Below are 25,311 nucleotides of genomic sequence, written 5' to 3'. Positions count from 1 at the left end.
GGATGCTTCAGAATTAAGTCTACAGAACCCAGTTTCTGAATTTAAAATGGTGCAAATGATCATCGAGATAGAGATATTTTGTATATTTGTATTCCGGCGCATCCACCATTCTACATTAATGATATAAACGATGTTTGCAGTTTTTTGCATTGACTTCTTCACTATTAAGTTCATAAAATACACTTTTCGATTTGATTTAGTTTAAATGAGTTAAGAGCGCCGCAACTCCGGACCAAGACTGCTGTGTTGCCGTCTTCGGGGTGGAAAGTTGTAAAAAATCGAAACAGGTGTCGAGGGCGGCGCCGTGGCAGACAATACATCAGAAGTTTGTCTTACTTGGCTCGTTTTTAATATTTTTACCTTGGGCGTCGCTCACAAAAAAATAAATAGCATCAATTTGTGTGAAGCCGAGCTTTCTGTTTATTTTGGAGTGATGCACGTCGCGCCTTGTCAACCTAATTAGTTCAGGCTGGGGACCATAGACGTAATGGGTTCATTTCAGAGGGGGTAACTCCAGGTGTAAACTGTGTAACAAGTTTTATCTCGTATGCTCGTCGAGTTTACCACAGCGGTACCCGGGATATTCCATTAATGCAACACAATCTGCCAACATGAAGTTCTGAACGTGACACCAAATTCAATAAATTCGGTACTCGGTGTTGGCTCTCCGGTTGGTGAAGAGGGTCGCGTAACGAGTCCAGAATATGAGTAAAAATTGCAAATGCTCTGCCAGACGGTTTAATCGGCCGTCATAAATAAAGTGGAGACAAGAGCTGCAGGCCAACACTCTCGACTCTTTAAGAGTCCGCAAACTGGATAGTTTTTAACATTTAATTTAATTCCTGAACGCCCAGAGCTTCACATTGCTCTAATATCAAAGCTTGCATGTACCGCGGTGTCTCCACCATTTTTCCATTACTTGTTAGTTGTCCTAAGCTTGGATTGAATAAATTATCTGAACTACTCGAGGGGGCTAAAATTAAACGTTGTTTGTCTCGTTTTTTGGCACCCCAGCACTGTTGATATTAATCGTAATGGTGGCAACGAGCAAATTTAATTAAAGTGATGCCTCGTGCAATTCCAGACACAATGATTACAACGAGGTTGTTCCGAGGATTTGATTCCAACGTCAAGCTGGCAAGTCAGATGTTTAAATTCGGGGGAAAAAAGCAAACAGATGGAATCTTCCCATAAAGAACTAGAACGTCATAAGGGAAAATTGCCTTCAGTTCTATAAATCGACAACCTACGCAACAAAGCTGTAATTTTCTCTAGGCGGAAGTGTAACTTTCTCGATCGATACGTAACAATAATTATCTGGGGTGAGCTTCGAGCACAATGCAGCGTCGATAACGCGAATTATTATTTAGCTAATTAGGATTGGATTTTTGTGGCGAATAAATTTTGGAACGGGTGTTCATGTCCGTGGATAATTAATATGCGAAATGTCAGTCAAGAAGTCCTGGGAGGATTGTTTTATTATTCACTCCCGGCAATGCGGACTGACAAGCAGTGGAAAAAATCACTTTTGAAATTCGCTGCGTCATAATAATTCACGTGGAAATTTTCGGGCAAATGTCCGTCCGAGCACCTCCGCTGTTCGACACCGGAAAAACTGTAAAATAACAGTTCCTGTTATTCCGAGCTTGTACAAGATAATTAAAAATTGATCTCCCTTGATTGATTATGTGCATCCATCATCAGGCGACAGCACGCATTAATTTCGAGGGAGAAGTGCTTTCGTGTGCTCTGGCCGGCCCGAATTTCTTGTAAAGCTCGAGTACAGCACTTTTCAATTTTTCCGGGCGGCGGCGGACGTCATTTGATGGGCCGCAATGATTTCTCCGGACAAGTTTCGCGAGAAATTTTAATTAAAAAATGCGGAACGGTGCGAGACGACCGTAAAAGACGTCGTTCGGAGCAAATTACAATTCCAATAATAATCGGAGCGGTCGCCAAGTTCATAGAAGAAGTTGCACGGTTCGGGCTGGAAGTTCGCCAGAAAACTTACCGGTTTATTAACAAATAATGGTTAAGATAAACGAAAGCTCGAGTGGGTCGAGTTGGTTGGGTGTTGGGTGCGATTTATAATATAGGGAGAGTTCAACGAGACGTGGAGATTTCCCTACCGTTTCAGCAACTTAGCGACCCGGACACTGTAATATGCCCTCCATTAAATCAAATGCGCATTATAAAGTGGATACATTTACCTCGTTCGAGACAGTTGCTCGGCTTGCCTAAAATCCACCAAACTAACTAAATATCTCCGCGATAATTTATCTCCGCCCGTTATCTGTTGCTCCACTTTAAGCATCGCAACAAGATATTTTTACAGTGGACCCACACCACAGAAAGAGACGGCTAGACAAAAAGTTTGCATGAAAAATTGTATTGTTTTAGTTTCTTGCTGCAGATTACCATTTGAGTTCACTTTGGTGACTGGACAATCGATAATTGTAGTCTTTTCTCTTCTCTTATTGAACATATACACGACTGTATTTTCTGTCCATTTTTGTTCAAAGGAAGAATAATAAATTTTCTAAGTCTTGTTAATTAAAAAATAGTGGATGCGCCGGAAAAAAATTTAAATACATTTCCTAATGTGAGAAGTTTGATGGGATCTGCAAACCAAACAAATTTCTTGATACTTCTATTGTTTGAAAAACTTCTCGGAACGTGACAGTTGTGTTTTATGAACCTGCTCAGACCAATTGCATAAAAGCTAACGATATATTTCTATTTCTGACGGTTATTAAGAAGAATATATATACAGGGTGTCTCAGCTAAGACTTTAGGGCCTAATATCTCGGTTATTTGCCAATGAATTTTTATGAAATTTAAAATGCAGATATTTTAGACCGTGAAGGTTCAATTAGTAATAATAAAATGTAATTTTAACACATGTTTCGTTTATCGAAAATTAGGCGCGATTATTATTAGATTGTTAAACATTAAAAAATAGGGGTCTACACAAACAATTAAGTAAATCACTTCTCTGATTCAACGAAAAGATTAGATTTTGTCGTTAAAAATTTAATGTAAAATTTGAAGGTATTTGAGCAGTTACTTTTGAAACAATTGATGATTAATTGCCAAGCAACATTTTGTACACCCTTTAAAGTTTGTCAAAATTGGGCGCGCTTTATTAGAAACGTCAAATTCTGAAAATTTATTGAAAATACTCTAAAAATAGACTACAGCGGCAGAAATTTCAATATTGTTGAAAAAGAAAAAAAAATTGCCTATGGGGAGTGTCGTAAGAACTTCAATGACACAGTTCGTTTTCTCGTGGAACACTATCCAAATGTAGGCTTTACAAAATGTAAGGTTAAGAGAGTCGTCGATTTATTTGAAGACACAGGAAGCGTACGTGAACTAAATTACCTTGGTAAAATATCCCGATCGTGTTTTAGTCCTTTATGGAAGAATTAAAGCATCCAGTATAATAAATTACGTCCAAATGTTGTCTTTAACTTTGTAAGTATTTGTAAGATTAGCAAGATAAACGTCAAATATGTCACCAGCGCTTCTGCGAAAAGGGATGACCAAAATTCTACAAAATTGCGCGTTTGTTTCATACGAGTCTACGTTTTTGCATTTGCAGCCACGTTTAACACAGTTTTTTGCTTTTTTCTTGCAAACCAGACGTCTTTCAAGGACGAGTTTTTCCCTACAGCTTTTTTTTTGAAGGTCAATTTTTTATGTAGATCTTAATTGATTCAACATTTTAAAAAGGCATGTAAAAATTACGTTTTTAAGACTTGGGTGATTGCATTAATGGAATTTTATTCTTCACCGTCTAAAATATCTGCATTTTAAATTTCACAAAAATCCGCTGGAAAATAACTGAGTTATTAGGCTCGAAAGTCTTGGCTGAGACACTCTGTATATACTGAATTTAATATGTAATTCTCAATTATATGGCTTCAACAATTCATCTATTGGAAAAATTTGTGTAGCAAAATGTGAAGAGGAAAATGGACAAACTACGGGGTCATTATAAATGATTGTCTCAACGCAGTTGGCGTTGGTGCCGTAGTTGAATGTGCCGCAAGCTTTATAACAGGAGTGAGACTAGCATCGCCGACAGGTAGCTCTGCTGGCGGTAGTGTAAATCTGTCTACTAGTTTGTCTAACGTTGCGAAGCTAGCGGCACATTCCAAATTTGTGTGGGTTTTCAACGCCAACTGCGATGGGACAATCATTTATAATGACCCTGTATCATAATACAGCGTATTGCTATGAAAACTTGTGTTCTCTTCAATATAATAAACCATCGTCCAGAAAATAAAACTGAAACATCGAAACCTAACCTCACAAATTTTGCCAGTCTGTTTACCTCTAAAAGCGGACGTATTGGCAGTTTCTATTCAAAAATACAGAGTTTTGATGTTTATTGGGGGCTATTCTGTATTGAGTACGTTAAAAGATCGGATATTATCAGGCCTTTAAATCTAGGAGACAAATTTGCTGTTCTGTAATTTGTTGTGAATTGAGAATTGTTGATTGTGAACGAACCCTAGCGCTTGCGCACTGAGCATTAATTCATATTTGATGGTGTTAGTATTTAATATAAGTGAGGTTAAGGTAAACAATATTGAATGCTGAGAAGACAGCAATAATTGTGGAAGGCAAGTATTTGGATTTATTTTTTTAATTTTTGCTCCCGATGTTGACCATCTAGTGTGGTCTGAACCTGATGTGAAAATGTCTAAACTTGACAATGTTGGTAAAGCAATGAGCTCAATGTATTTATCAATATTAATAACGGAAATTAATATTTATAGTGGGAGAAACTAAAAACGTCTGTCTCATGCTGTGATTACGTCTGTTGAAAAGTGGGTTTATGTCCAGGTACAGATCATTCAATGTCAAAACCTCAAAATCACCTCATGCAATTCTCAATAGAAATGAAGAATGAAGGTCATTTGTCAGTTAGAGAAATGCGAAAAATACCTGGGGATTACTAAACGTAATCAGATCTTTCAATTAAATGCATTGATTATTACAAATATTTTCAGATAAAAACTAATTGGACAGCAAGAAACATGAAGTTCAGAAAAATGTTTTATAGGAGATGAAACGGCAGAAGGCATGAAACTACAACACTACCCAAAATATACAACAAAATAGCACAAATAGAGTTAACTGAACAATGAATTTATATACATCAAGATAGAAACATATTTGCAAACAGGATTTACTACAGAATTCTTCCAAAGAGTTGTTCTTCCATCTTTGTAATCTAAATCGGCCTTGACATGAATACCTCACAAATTTTGCCAGAGTGTTTACCTCTAAAAGCGGACGTATTTGCAGTTTCTATTGAAAAATGCAGATTTTTGATGATTATTTAAAAACACCATTGGATTTAAATAATATTAATTATTTATGCCTTGCTCCTTATTCCTCCAAGTACTATCATCCATAATAATATAATTTACAGAACACATATTACTTAAAATCAATAACGAGCGTCATAGAAGTTTTCACTTCTGTCGTGCGGTCTTAAGCACACACTCTTTTTTTTAATTGTTCCGGCGCCTCCACCATTTTTTCAAAACAAGTTTGAAGTTTTTTTTTAATCAACGGTAGAGATAGGGTACATTATAGTCGTAGCAGCTAAATTTATAAAACATAGCTTTTTTATTTAATTTAATCTAGCTCAAGAAACAACAGAAATATCATTATTAGTGAAAGCATTTCGTTGGTGATCCACCATTTTTGGAAAATTTCAGTTAGCACTTTACACAAGATCCAGATGCATTCGCTTCGTCACAATTGAATCTCTACAAAACAGTTTTTGAATTTGGCCTAACTCAAATAATAATGAAGATTTTGTCATTTATAACAAGAAATATCCCGGCACTTCCACCAATTTAATATCATCATTTGGAATGTCTTTGACATCGTATAGATGCATTGAAGCGGTTGTTTGTATTGAGTTCATCACGAATAAAACTAGAAAATACAACAGATTATTTGGAGTTAAAATCTGATGACCATATCAATAAAAAAAAATTCTACGTCTCTCTATTTCCGATATTAAATCTAAAAATCAACAAAACATAAATTGCAAAACATGTAGATAATTTTTTTCTTCAATAAATATTATCTATTGCTACTGTAATTGTTATTTACCCGATACCACAATTACATTAATTATTTATCGATCAATTTTATACTTATCCTGTTTCTGACAAAATTCCGGTTTAATTATTGATTTGTTTACGTTAAACTGTAGCAGTGCACAATTCAAGCACTGTACATACATTCATGGTTTTGCGGTCAATTAGTTTTGCAGTACAAACACCCCGTCCCCGACACAAAAACCTTCATTATTGGTTTATTGAAAAAATTTCGGCGTTGCAACCCCACAATTTCAATAACTGCGGTATTGTTGAGTTATTTTCAGGCTACTGTTTCCATCCTGAAAATGGATTCCGGGCCGAATAATTTCTATTTCCGTGTTTAGCGTCGATTTTTTTGACCGACGGGATCCGTTTCGTCATGACGTCTGTGCGGTGGAGCCGTCGTCGGCGCCGTTTTTCCATGTAAATCCGAGCCTGGCAATCGATAAATCGTAAATAATTCGGCACAAAGCCCGGAAAGTAGTTTCATTTATGCGGCAGAGCTGCATGTGCAGCGCTCGTCGTGCAGTTTATTAAATGATATGAAGTGTAGAGAGGCCATTTTTCGAAAATATTTCTGCAATCAACGTAAACGCCTTCCGACATTATCGTATTTCCTGTGTAATCCTCTTGACCTGAATAAAAGTTTATGCAGCAGCACTCGCGCCGCATGCTGTGTGCAGTTAAAAAGTAATTTATGCATAGATGCAATTTCACGTGGGCGATTTACGCGACGTGTTCCCACAAAAAAAAATCCAGCTTTGTTACAAACTAATAAACTAGGTAAAAATGAATTTGGAGGCGTTGCTGTGAGCTCAAGCGCATATGAAAGGTCCTTTCAGGACGCATTTGCATAAAATAACCTTTCAACATGCTCTTTAGGTCGATATCTGGGCAAAAACGTTATCGCTTACGTTTCCACCGGGCGTTTGCCGAAACACGACTCGATTAAAAGTTGATAATGGCGGCGGAATTTAATTGCAAAAATACGCAAGGATCCGGCGCCTGATCGATAAGGACACAAAACGAGTGGAATTATTGCAGCGAAAGATAAACGTCTGTTTATGTTGGCGGTGACGTTGATGGAAGCGGGATAAAAAGCCCTCGACCAATTGCATTCGTATTCCATTTTGAACGCCTCGACGAGGAAATGGAAAATATAATAAAGGAGTTAACATCGAGCCTGGCTAAGCTCCGCATCCATTACACCGCGTGAGAAACGCGCTTTTTGACGGAATCGTCACATTCAGATCTGTAAGACATCTGTTGCGCCTGCGCTCTAAATTAAGAGGTGTCAGTGCAGATTTGTGCACTCGCAAAGACCGGTATTATGGCGCTCTGAGCCGGGCCCGAGGGTTCAGCCTCTCGTACATCTCAAGAAAGCAAATGTAAATCAGTCTGTTTTATATTCGATGCGCTTAGATGCACCCGTCAAGAAAATCGCGCTTACATATGTTCCAATCTCGTTATTTTTGTCGCATACTCTTGTTGTCAAGTGGGCATATCTGATAGGAGCAGAATGCACGATACACACAAGACATGCTCCGCAGAGGACGAGAAACAGGATGCTCCGACAGCATACTAATATTCTCGATCTGACCAAAATCCGATATTCTCGCCGAGATTTAAAGCTTTCTATATCTGGCAGAATGTTAAGAGAACGTCTCGATTCAATTGCACCGTCTACATTTACATGGGAATTAGGTGTATCAAGACGGTGTAGGCGGCAAACTTTCACTCGTCGATAGACGACTTAATTAAGAAAGTTTAACTGCATGTAAAAAATGTTCCAGTAAGTTTGGTACATTTTTGTAACAAAAATTTCACTCGAAATGTGGATTCCGAGCGACGCTTTGTTTACGGAGCACTAAAAGTCACTTGTAAAAACAAAATTAATTTATCTTGTTACAGCAAATATAATATTTTTTCAGCCTTTGATGTCGGGATTGACTCATGTTGTATCTAGAGTCGAGGCCACATCCAGCCTCACGTATGTAATTTTTAAAAAGTTTCCAAAGCAAATATACGTTTTTCACGAACGTGCATCAGTGAGGTCGGTTTTATACAAAATTTAGTTTGTAATGAAAACTACTAAAAGATGGAGTGGAGTAACTGACCTGATTGAAAAGTTTCGAGAAAAGAGCGCTGAGTATGTGAGGTTTGTTCTTTACGAGTCGTTGACAATAAACTAACCGATGTTGGAAGTCTGAACAAGACTTTCAAGGCTTAGTACATGTCTTTGTATAACATTTTACGTCTAATATGAAGTAAAAATAAACGTGGTTGCAAGAGTGTGCTTACTTCTGTTGCAGAAGTTCAGAGATTCTCTTATCCATACCTATCATGCTATTCTTAACATTAGAAAATAAAATTTGCTGAAAAATGATGGATGGTTTTCGCACATTTCTTACTATCTCTCTTGTCTTGATTTATTTCAAAATTTGTTGCAAACGCATAACGGTGCCTCTTCTATTTCTGCCACTCAATGAATACAAAAATTTTTGGTCTTCCGTAGAAGATAGTGTAATGTTGTTTCTTCGTCGTAATTAAATCTGTCTTTAGTCTCTAGATTTTGTATAGTTCGAAGGATAACGGAGATAGGTACTACTACAAGATCCTTTATTTGCCCTACGGGCTTACAGATTCCTGATTACAGTTTTATATTAAAAAAAATGAGAATAAAAAAAACATATTCCTTTCTATCTCCCACCCCTTTATTGGTTCATTCAGTACCTCCTGTTCCATATCTATTTCATTCATCCTATCTCCCTCCTGTGTTCATTCTGTGTTTCTCTCCGTCCCTTTCTCTCCTTCTCTTTCATTTCCCACACGTGCTCAATTGTCTCTCTCGCCTCATAGCACATTCTACACCTTCTTTCCTCTCCTTTCATATAATAACTTTTTTCTCTCTCTTGGTTCCCACATCTAAATCTCGCCATCATTTTTCTTTCTTTTGCACTTTCTCTCTCCACGTACTCCGGAATTTGCTCTGTCATACACCCTTCTTTCTTGCGTGTCTGTGTCTTTGTCCCTTTCGCTCAGCTCTGCATTCATCCATTTTCCTTTCGGTTATCTTAATTTTTCCATTTCTTCACTGGCAAATCCGTTTCTCTCTCTCCTTCCTCTCGCTGTGCCTTTTCTTTTCACTTTAGCATTTCGTTGGTATCCTGAACTCTTCCATTCCCTTCATTTTGTCTTGGTCGCTCTCTTTCCCGCTTTAATTCTCAGCCTATTTCTCTTCCACTCTCCTTCACTATGTAACCTGGCCTTTCTCTGTCCATTCCTACTAACCCTCTCAAATATTTTTCTTGCACTTTCTCTACCTCTTTTTGTTCCTTCCATCCCCAAATCTCTGCCCCGTACGTCAATATACTCTCTATCATGCTGTCAAACATCACCATTCTCCTCCTGAAATCACCTCCTCTACTTTCTCTCTCCTATTCATCAAACACATCCCACTTAATAGCTTTCCTCACTATCTCTTTGATATGTGCCTTATCCGTGACTCTTTCGTTGAATGTGTAACCCAAGTATTTAAACTCATTTACCCATTCTATTTTCCTTCCTTCGCAGTTTCACTCATTCTCTTTACTTCTCCTCTTCGGCTTGTTAAACACCATCATTTTCGTCTTTTCAACATTCTTTTCCAGCGTTTTCTTTGTCACGAATGACATTTGTTTATGTTTAATCGGGACATAACTGAACATATTAGTTTTCAGCAAAGGGTGCCCTTAGATATTTGCTTCGAAAATAGGAATCGTTACGTTATTCTATTTTTAATATAAAACATTGCAAAGAAACAAAAAAGATTTATTTATAAATTTTAGGTTAGCTGTCAACATGCTTCAATTAATCTACGCTTTAAAAAAGCACAACAATTGATGGTTTGCAACGCCTTCCCAGCTCAGGATTTCATTTGAACGCGCGATACATATTTGTAGATAATTCCCTTGTTATTGAATATTTTTCCTTGAAATTTTCACAGAAAAGATTTATATAAATGCTCTTTAAAAGAAGATCAACAACTTAATGCAATTCGCCGAAAAGGCTTTGATTCAGATAGTTTTCCGACGACTATTTTTTAAGGGTACTGATTTGCTATCTCTTTTCAACATAATGTAAAACAAGCTATTGAATTCCTGTACGTATTTCATTAAGTCCGTCCCACTATGCATCTCGCTTTGGCATGTGCTATTAGAGCAAGACGCGAGTTGTACGTTTATTCCATTAGCGACGTCAAATTTTTTGGTTAGGTTTTAACTACATTTGTGATCATTTCGTTTAATTTTACTTGAAATTTTCGCCATATGACGCCAAGGAAAAGCTACGCAACTCTTTCTTGAACAGCAGCCACTGGCAGAAGTGGACCATTATTATCTCGTTCTCGTGTAAAATACATTAACAAATTCCTTATTAGCGTGTAAAGGCATTGATCTTACGTGGCATTGCCGAAACAAAATCTAGGAAGAAAGAAAGACAGTCCAAATCTGGTTGTTTAGTGTTGTTTTCAACAACTTTTAATATATTTTACCTGTTAGTTGATAAATAGTTATCAAAAGAGTTCTGAAAAGAACTGTTTTTTGAAAAACAAATTGAAAACGGAAGAATGAATTTTCAGAAAAATCATGAAAGCACGAAAAAACACAACTCAAAATCTCAAAAATTAAAATTTGTAATGATATTTGTCCCGAGATGCCAATATAAATTTTCAAATATTGGTAACACCATGCACTGCTGTCAAATGTCAAAAGCAGACGCATGTCATGTCGACTTCTTGATTCGAACTAAGCTCATCGGACTATAATAAAAAAATGGACAAATATCTATTCACTTTGATTGTGACCACAACGAAAAACATAGCAGGCGCTGTTTAGCTGTGTGCTGCATACGTTTTACACTAAATATTTGTGTGATGTGAACATGATGTGAAAATGTCAGAATTGTCAAAACTTGACCATGGTAGTAAAGCAATGATTTTAATGTATTTATCAATATTAATAACGGAAATCAATATTTGAATTAGGAGAAACTAAAAACGTTTGTCTGATTCTGTGATCACGTCTGTTGAAAAGTGGGGTTATATCCAGGTACAGATTATTTAACGTAAAAACTTCGAAATCACCTCATGCAATTCTCGATATTAATGAAGAACGAAGGAAATCGTCATTTGGTAGTAAGACAAACGCGAAAAATGCCTGGGGATTACTAAAGGTAATAATCAGAACTTTCAATTAGCATTGATAATTTAATTCATGTATAAAAAATCCCATAAGCCGCGATGCATTTGTCACTTTGACATCGGATAAAGTTAGCCCTAACTTTGCATCTGGATAAAATGTGTTTGAACTTCCATGGCAAACTTTTTCGAACCTGATTATCGTTTGTTGTTATGATAACGAACCAACAATCTTAAACTTTGACACAGCTTGTAATAAATTGAAGTGCAAAATGCCCAATTCAATGTTTCATAATTACCTACCTATTATTATTCATTAAATTATCTCATCGAATTACGCTCGAGATTTTTTTCGTCCAGGAGAAAATTTCATTTTTTAAACTCTAATTTGGTTTCTTTTTGGTAAATTGACTCCACAAACCACCAGATAAAAAAACCCGTCCTTCGGACTTTTTTTATCGGGTGATTTGTGTCGTCAATTTACCAAGCAACCAAATTATCGTAAAAAAATTCAATTTTATCCGGACAAAAAAAAACCTCTTGTGTAATTACAGTCGATTAATACAAATATTTTCAGATAAAAACTAATCAGACAGAAAGTTCAAAAAATGATTTGCAGGGGAAGGCAGAAGGTATCAAACTACAACACTTACTAGCCAAAATGTACAACAAAAAAGCACAAATAGAGTTAACTTTATTGGTGATGTTCGTCTTTGTGAGTTGTTTTCCCGTTGGCTTCAATAAATGTCTCGAAACAAGTCAATATTAACCGTTTAGTCCCAACTTTGAGAAGACGACGTGGCATTTTGTTTTGGAATTGTAAAATTTTGTACCAAAACTCAATTTTATAGATATGCGCACAGTGTACGTCGAAAAACGTTTGCGCAAGTCGTTCTCCGTTCTGTCTTCTGTGAGCGTTTCTGTCAAAATGGCGCCTCCGAGAGTTGCCAACTGCGACTGGATTTAGTGTTATCAAAATGAATAGATTATATAGTGGTAAAGATAGAGTAATGCGGTTTTTGCATTAGATTCGTCATAGCTAGGGCCCGGATTTTAGGCAAAATGGACTATTTTTATTTTTTAAGGCACATGTATGAAACTTGTCTATAAATGATTTCTGGCTTAATTAGAGTAATTAGAGCCATATTTGATTCTGCCTATTCGGCCTAAAATGCCCTTTAAATACCTATTTTACCTTTTAACTGCCTGAACATGCCTAAAATGACCAAAAATCAATTTCATTTTTGCGGTTTTTTCCCAATTTTCGAATTCTGGGAAGTTTACGGTATTGAAAATGTAAAAGTGGTACCTCAATAAAATTTACAATGCTTTATGATTTTAAAATTTAAGGAGATGTAATTACTGAAATGTACAAAGTGCAGTACAATACAGGAATTACTTTTTCGCTTTTACGGTTGGGACCATGATGTCAGCGGTAAATACTCCGACAATACCTAAGTACCACAAACCATTAGACTGGACTGGCATAAATTACAGAGTTTATCTGTTTGCCTCTGTTCGAAGGGGTGCAGGTATACGCGGTCTAATGTTTTCTGATACTTAGGTATTGTTAGAAGCTTTAACGTTTATAAAATGGTCCTTGCCATAAAAACGAAAATTAAAATCCCGAAGTGAAACAATAAGAGAAACCTTAAGGGTGTCATTTTCTAAAAATTTAAGAAATATAAAATTAACCATCTCCTCTGAAATTTGGTGGGAGACGTAAATATAAGCATTACAAATTTGTCATTTCTCGTTTACTTTATCTCCGTGCAGTGGTCGTGTTTCTTGTGAACCTGTTTAAAGTGAACATAATGCCGAAACAAAAAATTAGTTTACGCGAAAAAATATTACAGTGGACAAGCAAGAAAGATTTATATGAAATAAAATCAACCCGAGAAATGTTTTGTAAAGCTTGTGGTAAACTGGTAAGTTAAGCATAATTAAAAATATGTCATTTTATATTTTTTACTTATTTGAAAATTTTATTTTTTGTAGTTTATATGCGAAAAAAAATGTCACTTGCAACAGCATGAGCAAACGGCCATCCATAAAGAGAACATTATGACACCGCTTCGGCAAACGTTGCTGACACAGAACTTGGAGGAATCGGCAAATAGTACATTCAATATGGAACTTTGTAACGTCTTTTTAGCTGCCAATATACCATGGCACAAACTACAAAATCCTGCGTTTCAGAATTTTCTGACAAAATATTGTGGTAGAAAAATTCCGGATGAGTCTACTTTACGGAAAAATTATTTACCAAAATGCTACAAAGATGTATGAACATACTATCTTTTAATATTTAATTTAAAATTATTTTCACTTTTAGACTATTGACCGCATTCGGAATGAGCTGGATCCTTTTAACATATGGGTTTCAGTTGACGAAACAACAGATGCACTTGGGCGATATGTGGCGAATTGTCTGGTTGGGAAACTTTCAGAAGATGAACCTGGAAAATCTTATCTTTTGGCGTCTAAACAATTAGAAAGAACAAATCATGAGACAATAGCTAGATTCGTAAATCAATCTTTAGGTAAGGGTTTTTCACTTTTTTAAATTTATTTTGATTTAAAATTTCTATGCGTAGAAATCTTGTGGAGTACCAGAGTTGTTGCTGAAAAGTTTCTTTTGTTTGTAACGGATGGAGCACCATATATGATAAAATCTGGTAGACACCTTAAGGTGTTTTATCCAAAAATTGTGCATGTCACATGCTTAGCGCATGCTTTAAATCTAGTGGCTGAAAAAATTCGCTATCAATATGAAGATGTGGATAATTTAATTTCGAACGTGAAAAAAATTTTCGTTAAGGCACCTTTGAGAGTTGAAATGTACAAAGAAAAACTAAAAGAAATGCCACTGCCTCCACAGCCAATTTTAACACGATGGGGAACATGGCTTCAGGCTGCTATGTTTTACAGCGAACACTTTGATTCCATTAAAGAAGTAAGTATATAAAAGATAAGCAAATTAATTGATTGTTAAACTGTTTTTAACTACTCACAGGTTGTCATGTCCTTTGATGGAAGTTCTGCTGTTGCTATTCAAAAAGCACAGTCTATAATGAAGAAACCCGGAATAAAAAACCAATTAATTTATGTTCGCAGTAATTTTAAAATAATCTGCGAAAGTATTACTCAATTGGAAAAAAATGGGTTACCTTTAACCGATTCAATCAAAATTGTTGAAAACGTATTTACCTCCCTAAAAAAATCTCCAGGCCCTGTAGCAGCAGTAGCATTAAAAAAACTTGAAGATGTTACTGAAAAAAATCCTGGATACAAATTTCTTCTAGAATTGGCAAGAATTTTTAGAGGTGAAGATGTGCCGGAACATGACACCAAAATGGAAGAAATTTATTACAAATTTGCGCCCATTACCTCTTGCGAGGTAGAAAGAAGTTTTTCAAAATATAAGTCCATTTTGGTGGATAACCGACAATGTTTTAAAGTAGAAAATTTAGAGCAATATCTTGTATGCAATGTAAATACGTAACAATGTAAATAACTAACAAACTTGTAGTATTGTATATTAATTAATAAAAAATAATTAGTAAATATCTTGTTGTGTGTACCTACTTAAAACTTTAAAAACACATTTTTTAATTTAATTAACCACAACTTTAAGGACCTAGTATGGCTTATTTTCAGTTTTTAAGGGACTATTTGCAGTAGTTTAAGGGACTATTTTAGGCACCTATTTCCGACTTTTTAATTGCCTAAAATCCGGGCCCTAGTCATAGCTAAATCTTCAAAGGACAGTTTTTGAATTTTGGAAGCTCCACTTACTATCACTGTAGATAAATTTAAATCGAAGAAAATGTAGATTCGTGATTGTAATTTACCAAATCTAACCAAATTTCCACGTTATTATAATATTGTCGATATAAAAATGAAAAACAGCCTCTAAAACCGATGGATGTGCTGGAAAACACATAAATTAATTTGTTCACTTTAATATCTGGAATGTATTTATTATCGTAATTTATATTTACGTACTACCATAATTAGAATAATAATTATTTATTGATCGATTCTATATTTGTTGTCCTGTTCCTAACAAAATACTCGTTTTATTATTGTTCATTTATTTATATTAAACTGTAGCAAAACTAGCAGTGCATATTCATGGTTTTGCGATCAATTAGTTTTGCAATACAAAATCATAAAAACAATTAACAGCAATTTTTGTGTGTTTTGGTACAATTTTTATTGCCTCCCTTATTCTGTAATGCAGTCTTCATTGCGATCAAGCAAGCTTTTGTCATTCTCTATTTGTTAATATCAATGTACGTTGAGAATAATACATGACGGTCGCTGTGACTGCAATTTATCTTGAAGTTACTTTATGCAAGAGAACAGAATATATGAATGCGGGTTTATGAGCAGGTCCACTCGGTTTTCTATTGTATTAAATAAAATGAAACATAGTTTCCAGAGAAACTTTCACCGTAAACGGGTACCTCGTTTCAGGATGTAAGATTTGGAAAGAATTATTTTTGAAAGTTTGTCGTCTAAATCCTGCCACTTGAAAATCTTGGTGAGGTTGTGCGACTAGCGAGTTATTAGAAAACGTATTTTTTAATATTTCATCTAGGTATTTACGAGTAGGGCTCCGTTGTGTTTTTTGATTAAAAAGTAAGTAGTCGAAGCCGCAGCGTTCCAGTTTTGAACGATCGACTGCTATAAATATAGATGAGCCTGTAATCATAGGCCCGAGACAAAAGCCTCTCCGAGTTTCTTTATAGAATTTTCGTTCTTTATTTTACGGCCCGCATACAGAAGCACACTTACGTCTCACAATAAAAAAAGGAGAAGTTGCCCTGGTTCGTGATATAAATCGAGCGAGAGTCGTCGCTGCTTTTTAACAACAAATTAAAACTTGTCCGTGTCGGTTTTTCAGGTAAGAAATTTGAAAAGTTGTGAGGAGCTTTACAATTAAGAAACGTGCGATTTGTTGAAAGGACGAAACTATTACCGGCAGGATTATTTTGTTTCTTTAAGTCGAGAGTCGTTTGCAATTTGCTCGCCGATTCATTTTTCCTATTTTGTTGTAAACCGCGAGGCTTTTAATTTTCCGCGAGTCTACATATTTGAGTAGGAGGGAAAAATTTGTGTGTGGCACGGTTGATTTATAAACCAGAACAGTTTCATCATGTTGTTTGATAGAATGAGGTTTACGGGAGCCGTATATCAAATTTTGGGATATTTATGCCGTCGTCTACCCTTCACGAGATATTACGTAAAATAAAGCAATTTGAGAAAAATTTCTCTTGATGAAAATTTGTGTTGTTCGCATTAGACATAACAGCCGGTTCCATCTCGTATCCGGAGTAAGTGCACGCCCAGGTTATCCATCATCAAATTTCGGAGCGTTCAACATTGATCCATCAAAAGAAACAGTTAATGCAATGTTTGTCTTATTCGGAACATACCGGAGCGACCGCTTTATCCTCGACGTCATGAACACAAGGTACCTGCAAAACAGGAGTGTTCCGGCGTGGCGTTTGTTTTCTTCGAGTTTTAAATGGAGTTGTTTCGACTCCACATCTCCCAAATTACACGTCCGGAATTATGCAAATAATGTGTGTTTGAGTTAATGTTTTTCCCCATCGCATGCAGGTCCCGTAATTGCTCCGGGCACGATCGCCGCAATCGCTCTGATAATTAAAATGTCGCATTACACCGCCTATTTGAAAATGTGCTTACTCAAAGCGAATAATAATCGACGGCGCACAACAACGGCTCCGGGCTGAATAAATTCATCAGAAGTAAATACGGCCATTGGTCTCCGGATCGGCGCCGTAATTATGGTTTATGTCAGCCGGAACATTAAAGAGTTTTCCCGGAACGGCAAACGTGAAACACGGAGTGGACGTCAAACCCTTGCCCACTGGGAAGACCCGTCACTGGCCTTTATCCTATTTGGTTGCGGTTGCTTTCAAACGCCACATGTTGGTTAAATAAGTGTTAGTTAATTGGGTTCGTTGACGAGAACTACGGTTTATTCTCTCAATAAAACGGGCTTTTCACCCAGCGTGAACGCCGCAGACCTGCCGAATAATCGACGCTCTAATCGACCATTTTAAGTGCAGACGGTCCGGTTATGAAAATGTCGCCGTGGCGCTTGAATCACTCGCAAATTGCTGAATCTGCAATCCGCACTCACAATTTTGGGATGAAATGTTTCGCAAAAAATCGGTAACAGCTTTACTAGAACAGACATGCTTGCACTAAGCACTTGTCGGAATTGTTGAAAGAGATTTTATGAAATCAATTGCTTGCCAGACAGATAACTCGTTCTAGGTACAGTTCAGATCTTACGTAGAGGAAATTGACCGACTGGATGGGTTCCAAAAAAGACTCTCTACTTGCCTTTCAAGACGTCACAAGAGCAAAAAGGAAATTTCTCGGTGTAACAGAATTAGGCGGAAGAACTTTCTCGTCAGTAGAAATAACTACAACAGATGTTAAAATTTGTTTGTCTTGTTTCAAGCTCCTTGTCGATTAGCGCACATTCTGAGGATTTTTATGATATCTATTTGTAATTTGGAAAAGTGCTGCAACAGTTGAGTTAACTTTACAATGCAAAATTTGTGTGTATGTATCACTTGTGCGCTAATAACTAAAGAATTTCTAAACACATTTTAACGAGGTCTTCCTTAGTAGTTAGATTATTCTTTAACCAAAGAGACAAGCTACTCATCACTTTGGGAGGGGGCTGGGTTATAAAAAAAAGATGAATTTTGTAGCAAGCATCCTGAGCTTAGCAATACATTCCAAAGTAGAATTTATTGATGTAAATTTGTCACAGTGTATTGTATTTTAACAGCTACTCTAAATACTTCTGATTTCCTGTTTACACATCCTGATCTCGTTTAAAGTTTGTAAAGAAATTGGCTACGGGATTCTAAATTTTTTTTTAAAGCGGAATTAAAGTTGAGATCATGATGAAGAATATCTCGTAGAAAATGTTAAATCAGAGCCAGACACGAGTTAAAGGAAATTATAAAGTTCCAGTTCATAATGAATAATGAATTTCAGTTTGTACTGCTTGTTGTTTCAAACGAGGTTTAAGAATTTTTTTACATTGATTTTATGAACAAAAACTCTTTGTAATTTCCTATACTAATAAAATTTGAGGGTAAAAAATAAAGGCACAGTGTAAAGTGTGGGTCTAATGTGGATATATCTGTTTGTTAATTAGTTGAAAAAGATCTAAAAACTGTGTCATTAATTCCCTAAACTGATTCTGTGGAAGAAACTTGAATTGATGAAAAATTTATAACATCTAAAACACTCAAGAATCAAGCAAGAATATGTCATATTTGTTTCTAACGGGCCTTCAAATAAATTTATATTTAGAGCAACCTTTGGAAATTCAATTGTTTGCAACATTTTTCCAGCGTAGAAAATGACACAAGAAACGTCTGACATTTAACGAAATAAAATTAGGTTAGAAAATATTTTTAATTTTTGTAGTGCATTCTTCCTATTCTCCCTCCACGAAATATGATAATATGAAATTGGGAAAAAGCTTACAATGCAACCTGTGTAATAATTGGTTACCTACAAAAATGATCTTTACACTGTTAACAGAATTAGAATGTCGCCTACGCCTACTCTAAATATATATTTATTTGAAGGTCCGATAGTTCTGCTACGCAGTCGTAAGCATATAAATTCCTAATTTTCAGAAACATAAATTACATTTCTCAAAATCTCTGACCATATTTTCTTGTACCAGCTGGAGTTTGCCAAAGAAAACTGTTACCTTTCATATGTTTAAAAACTGAAAGGAGCTGCATCTGTTTTTCAGATTATTTGTTTTCAGCTGCAAAGTAGTGTATCTCAATAAAACGATACTGAAATGAAATATGTTCAATAACAAAAAATCGCTTGTGTGGTTTTTGCAAGCATTGCACATACACTAAATCATCAGAAACATGAAGATAAAGTTGCTCGGTTGAAACAAATTTATTGTAGGCTGTGCACACCGAAAGAGGGTCACAAATTAAAACGATTTCAGAAAAAAATGTCGCGCTGGAACACTGAAATGATAAATAAAAATTTCGCACCGATAATGTTTCCAAGAGCGTAGACTGAAGCTGAATTCAAAGATTTTTATTATTGGAGATTTTGTTTTGTTCAGTCCTGCTTGGCTTGCACCGTGGAATATTTTTCATACATGTTTTGCATTTTCTTGCAGTTCAACATAGTAAACATGTTATGTTATGATTGTATTATGTATTAGTATTTAATTGGTTTTGAAATGTTGTTTGCGAATCCATTGTAGCGATTCCTCCACAATTGCAATTATTTGAAAACTATGCTCGTTTCCTTTAATAATTAATGGGAAAAGATTGACTTTCGGCAAGTTTTAAAGCCGCACAAACACTAAGTAAACATCCAGGTCTACGCTTCGCCTATGTATTAAACCAACGCATTATAAACCAAACATTCCAAAAGCGAAACGATGTTGACGTTGTTCTTGCAAAGGAAAATCAATATTTCAGAACCATAGTGCATACTCGAAATGACATTGCAAATATTGGGCGAACAGTTTGTCCAAATATCACTGGCTAATAAACGTTACAAGGACTCTCCTAATATTGTCCCAAAAATAGAAGCAGCACTTGGAGTGGAATCCCTCCAAAAAGAAATAATCGCTTACACCACGACCACCTAATCGACGAATTTCCATGCACCGAAAGCAAAACTTGCCGCTGCACATTCTGATTATATGCTAATGATAATTATTACGTTTATGTTTGCACTTAATGAACCCGTCGTGCACGTACCGATATTGCTAGCGGTGCAGATACCGGTAATAGTGTTGATACGTCTCGAGTTAATTTATGCTTCACTTGAACAAAAATTTCTTAGGCGGGGATCAAATTGGAAAAGTGTGTTTTGCGGAGTTTGTTGTGCCAAAGCGGATAAAGAAAATGCGAATTTCTAGTTCTAAAAGTAGACGAGAAAATTGTAAATTTATAATTTCGCAATGGGGGAGGCGCAGGGACAGCCAAGAGATAAATGTCAGTGAGTTGGCTCTCCGATGAGCTAGATTAAATCTAAAAAGTGGGTTTACTAAGTTTTGTTGTGACAAAGAGTATTGAAAAACTGCAAGTGCATCTGGGTCTAATTATAGTGAAGAAACAAATTGCACTCTATGGGTTGACAAAATGGTGGAAGGGCTGTGTCACCTGGAAAATAAATAATGTGGATATCTTCATTGGTTGGGGATATATATTAAATTTAAAAACTGTCTATTAGATTTTTTACGGTGAATTGAATGAAGCAAATTACAAGATGCTGAGTGTGATACCAACGAAGAGAAAATTGTATTTATATTGTACGAAAATGGTGGAGGCGCCGGATTAGTGTGAAATTAAATATGGTGATATGTTCGATACCTGAGATTTGAAAAATGTGTCTAAAAGATTTTTTGATGATAAAGAGAATGAAGAAATTTGCAAGCCTGTCTATTGTGAAAGTCAGAAAATTAATAATTTATATTTTGGAAAATTGGTGGAGATGCCACGACAGCTTCTAGATAAATATGCCAATATGTCCAGTGCTTGAGGAGCTTTATGAAATCTGGGAAGTTTATTTTGTAGATTTTGTTGGTGTAAAAAGACTGAAACAATTTCAGGTGTCTTAATAATTATAAAAAAAATATCAAATTATATTTGTGGTTAATATCTCAGTATTTAATAAGATAAATTAATATTTAAAAAATTGATACTATAGATTTTGCGCCACCAAAGAAAATGAATAAAATTACAAGTCTTTATCTATGACGGTTAAAAAATTAATTAATTAATTTGGATATCTTCAGTGAAATAGATTTCATTTAAAAACTGTATTTTATACATTTTTTGACAATTTTCGAAGAAAGAAAATGAACAATTCATATTTTGTAAAAATGGTGAAGGCGCCGGGGCAGCTTTCAGATATACAGGTGTCCCAGAGTTGCGAAAAAGCTGGCATAACTTGATTGTTATTAAAGATATCAACTTTTTCTTTTTTTTTTAGACGATAGCTACGCTTCTACTGCACATTCGGAAAATACTGCGGTATATATACAGGGTGTTTGAAAATTGCTAGTACAAAAAAATACTGGTAATTGGTGATGGTGAGTTAAAGTCATCGGCAAAAATTTTTTTTAATAAAAGTCCTCTAGTTTTCGAGATAAAAATTACTAAAAATTGGGTTAAAATTGTTAGTACCATTGTTAGTTGCCAAAATCTTGCAAAAAAATATTAATTTTTCATATTGTTGTATAGTCCTTCATTATCACGCTTGGTTACCAAGGTTTAAAAAATACTGCCCCGCCTGAGGCGTAAAATATGCTGGGATAGGGTTACTTTATCCCTTTTGTTTAAAAAAATTAAAAATTGGTTTTTTGGATTTCTTAGGGCTTCTAGATGCCAGAGTTTTTTTTTGTACTAGCAATTTTTAAACACCCTGTATACTGTGTCTCAATATTAAAAAAACACTAAAGTTATGTTTTTTTAAACGGAACCTGCCCAGTTTGATTTTATTTTTGAATTCTATGCTAAATTATGAATCAAATTTATGCAGGTCGTTTTTACTTATCTGCCATGGTTTTTGATCAGTGGCGCTTTTTTTACCAGAATTTCGAATTGCAGGGGTCCCTTGGAAAATTCATACCTTCCAAATCGTTGCACATAAATTAAAATGATTGACGCTGTTTGATTTCTGAATGTTTTCCGCATCTGCTGAGGGTTTACTCAACAACCTGCTCAGTCGCATATGCCTACTGCGATTTTTTAAACATAACGTTATAAAAAATGGAAACTAGTTAATCACGCAAAACGACTCGTTTGATAAAAATTCAGGAGAAAAGTTTCATAAAGTGGCGAGTTCTTCCATTGGTTAAAATTAACACACGTATTTTAGATACATCCTCTATATCTCGATTCTCTGATATCATATCAGATAAGTTATATTAAGAAAATGTGTTTCATAGATTTTTTGACGGCAAAGAAAATCACGAAAATTGCAAGTCTCTATCTGTTACGTAAGTAAAGAAGAAGGGTAGAGAAGACTAAAGTAAAATATGTCGGCATCCTTTTAAATTCTTCTTAAACTGTATTTTACAGATCTTTGAACAACGAAAGAATGAAGATGTCGTAAGCGTATCTATAATATTTGGAAAAAAAGATTGCAATGTATATTTTGTAAAAATGGTGGAGGCGCCGGGACAGCGTGCAAATCTTTGTATATTGTTGTAATTGATTTAAATATAGTGGAGGTGTCGCGATAGATTTAAGCTGAATATGTAGATTTTTTTGGTTGTTGTTAATTTTTTGACGCCGCCAAGAATGAAAGAATCTACAAGGTGTTTCACGAGTAATAATGAGCCTGAGGGATTTGAAAATGCAACCCACAATACATTTGGAACATAAACCTAGATATGGACGTTGTAAATATCCAGCTTTACCTCTCAAATGTATTGTGGGTTGCATTTTCAATTACGTCGGGGTCATTATTACTCGTGAATCACGATAATGAGAAAATTGGCAATTTATATTTTGTAAAAATGGTAGAGCCGTAGGAATAGATTAATGGAAATAGATTTGGATGAAACTTGGCGATTGTGTTTGTGAGATTTGGTGTGGCTATGTCGATGGATTTGGACGTGCCAGTCTTGGACAAAAATTTCCCTGTAAATCGGCGCACGTCAATGACGAGATCCTCCTTTGTGCGAACTTTTTCGAGCTTGAAAAGAAACGTCTGTGCTAAATTATTTAGCTCATTTTGATCTCTGGGGCGAATTTATTCGCTTAAGTCAAAAGCGTTTAGCTCCCCATCGGCCGGGCTCCGTTTGAGGAAAGGTCTCGAATAAAAAAACCGATTAAAGGAAACCCTTCAAAGATACAAATGTATAGTGATTCGACGGCAGACCGTCCAGTTGTAAACGAATATCTGGAATCGCTCGCTTCCTCCTGTCTCCCGAGATTGTCTGCTACTCTCATTTGCCGCTTTGAGATTTTTCCTAACTCCCAGAAGCTCACGGGGCTAATGTCGGGACTACACAGCGAAATGTAAATGCTCGTCGGGTTAGCGGAAGCACGTTTAATGCCGGCACGTTCATAAATTGGAGTTCGCCACGAATGGCTGCATCAACCCGGCCAGAAATACTTTATGCGTGCGTGGAGGCTGCAACTTTGTAATTAATTCGTTAATTAAAGGATTCGACTTGTTCGATTCATCCGCACCGAGCGCATGTCGATTAAATTGCCGGTAATTGATTTTATTGTCGGTGGTAAGGTAATCGCCGAATCACAAAGCCCCTTCGATCAAACACATTTGTTTACGCCAAATCGCACAAAAATTCCTCCGACGCAACCTAAAAATTTTCACAACCGAAGAACGCGCCCGGACGCAGGTTTCTTTAATTCAGCTCGGCTTAATTATCACCTTGCCAATAAAAAAGGGGCGGATGTGGTCCAGCACAGATAACTGACCTCTATTAAAAAAGGGACCGCCTCCAGGCGGCACCCGTGACAAATATCAATTAAAAGAATTTTATTCGGGGGCGGTTTGCCCCGACCCGCGTGAAATATACGGAGTACGTTAATGTAAAGTCGCGAACAAAGCGAATGTTTAATGACAGAATTGACTCTGGGAAACAAAACGGAAACTTTTCAACTTAATATTCTATATCGGTGTTTGTTCTCATTGTTTGACGTGAGTCTTAATTACCCGACTTGCATTCAATTTCGCTAAGTAGCCTTCTCATCAGTTGCGCTGTCGATAATTTATATAATGCCCCAAGCCGTTTAATTGCACCGGTGCGTCTGAATTATGCAAGAGAGTTGCGTAGCGCTTTGTTAGAACAAATGTGGCCGATACCATCGGGTAGATTTGTTCGGGTCGTAAACCCCGGAAAAATTACATAAAATCGGTGGATTTTATTAGTTATTGCACGGATCGATGTGCCCCAGGTCGCTTATTTATCCAGACTTGGTTGTAAAAGAGTAGAAATCGCTTAATAAAATTACTAGTAGGAATGTTAGTCGTAACGTAATTACCGAACTCTTGTAGAATAAATTTATCCTAGTGAAGTGGTTCGAGCTAAAAGCATAATCTAATAGAAGGGATGAGGTTTCTCGTGTGTCTGCTGAATGCACAACATTATCTTAAACATCCGATGGTCGCAATTGTGCCAACCTGGGGATCCCGAAGGATGCGCCTCTCAAATAAATATATAAAGCGGGACCCGATAAATTCCTAATGCGGTTACTCGTTCCACGTTGATGCGAAAGAGTAATGACCGCCCCCTTAATGCCATTATTTCACCCGGGTCAGGCTTTATTTTAACACCTTGCACCGAAATTTATGCACCGCGCCCGCGTTTTATTGCACTTGCAAACAATCCCGGCGCATCCACCATTTCGCAAAATTTGTTTACACAAGACATTCCGCTTGTTTATCGCCAGATTTTTATGAAAATTTATCTTATAACCGAACCGTTCCATCCATTCATGTTAGACGGACGCATAATGGTTTTTATTCTCGTGTTGCTCCGTTACGCAGAAATGGGTGTTTTTCAGCGGGAAAAAATCTGGCGCAGCTTAATTTGCGCACGAGAATATTTCTATTAAGGGGGATAATTAGCGCACGTAGGTGTGTATTAAATTAACCCACCGTAAAGCTGTCTTACGTTATTAAGGGTAGCGAAGTTGTTTAAATTAGTTGCGAACTTTGCAACCCTGCTGATCCGGGCCCGGAAAAATCGACTGTCCCGATAGGTATATAATGCGATATTTTTTCGACGAGTTTCGCTTATCTCGACTTGGCAAATTTGGTGGTGAATATTTCGGTGGGAAGAAGAGCAAATAAGATCCGCTTGATTGCAGACTGGCGGTCCTGTAATGGCTGCGAATTTACCTTGCCTACATATACATACAAGGATAATAAAGTCGGAAAACTGACTCCTTGGGCTTCTATTACAACCGAACC

General features: G+C 36.3%; 2 protein-coding genes across 2 annotated transcripts in view; one reads left to right on the top strand and one right to left on the bottom strand.

The window, feature by feature from the left end:
• Window positions 1-25,311, bottom strand: part of LOC138134879 (protein O-mannosyl-transferase TMTC1-like) — a 185,196-nt gene that overhangs the window by 55,346 nt on the left and 104,539 nt on the right. The gene's annotated exons all lie outside the window — the stretch shown is intronic.
• LOC138134881 (uncharacterized) lies at window positions 12,349-14,876 on the top strand. Its single transcript, XM_069053461.1, has 5 exons — window positions 12,349-13,235; window positions 13,306-13,590; window positions 13,643-13,850; window positions 13,905-14,263; window positions 14,324-14,876. The coding sequence occupies exons 1-5, from the start codon at window positions 13,122-13,124 to the stop codon at window positions 14,810-14,812; spliced, it is 1,455 nt and encodes a 484-aa protein (XP_068909562.1). The 5' UTR covers window positions 12,349-13,121; the 3' UTR covers window positions 14,813-14,876.

The sequence above is a fragment of the Tenebrio molitor genome, chromosome 7 (genome assembly GCF_963966145.1).
Source record: "Tenebrio molitor chromosome 7, icTenMoli1.1, whole genome shotgun sequence".
Lineage (NCBI taxonomy): Eukaryota > Metazoa > Arthropoda > Insecta > Coleoptera > Tenebrionidae > Tenebrio > Tenebrio molitor.
Note: the sequence above shows the minus strand (reverse complement) of the source record. Positions and strands in the feature narration are given on the sequence as shown.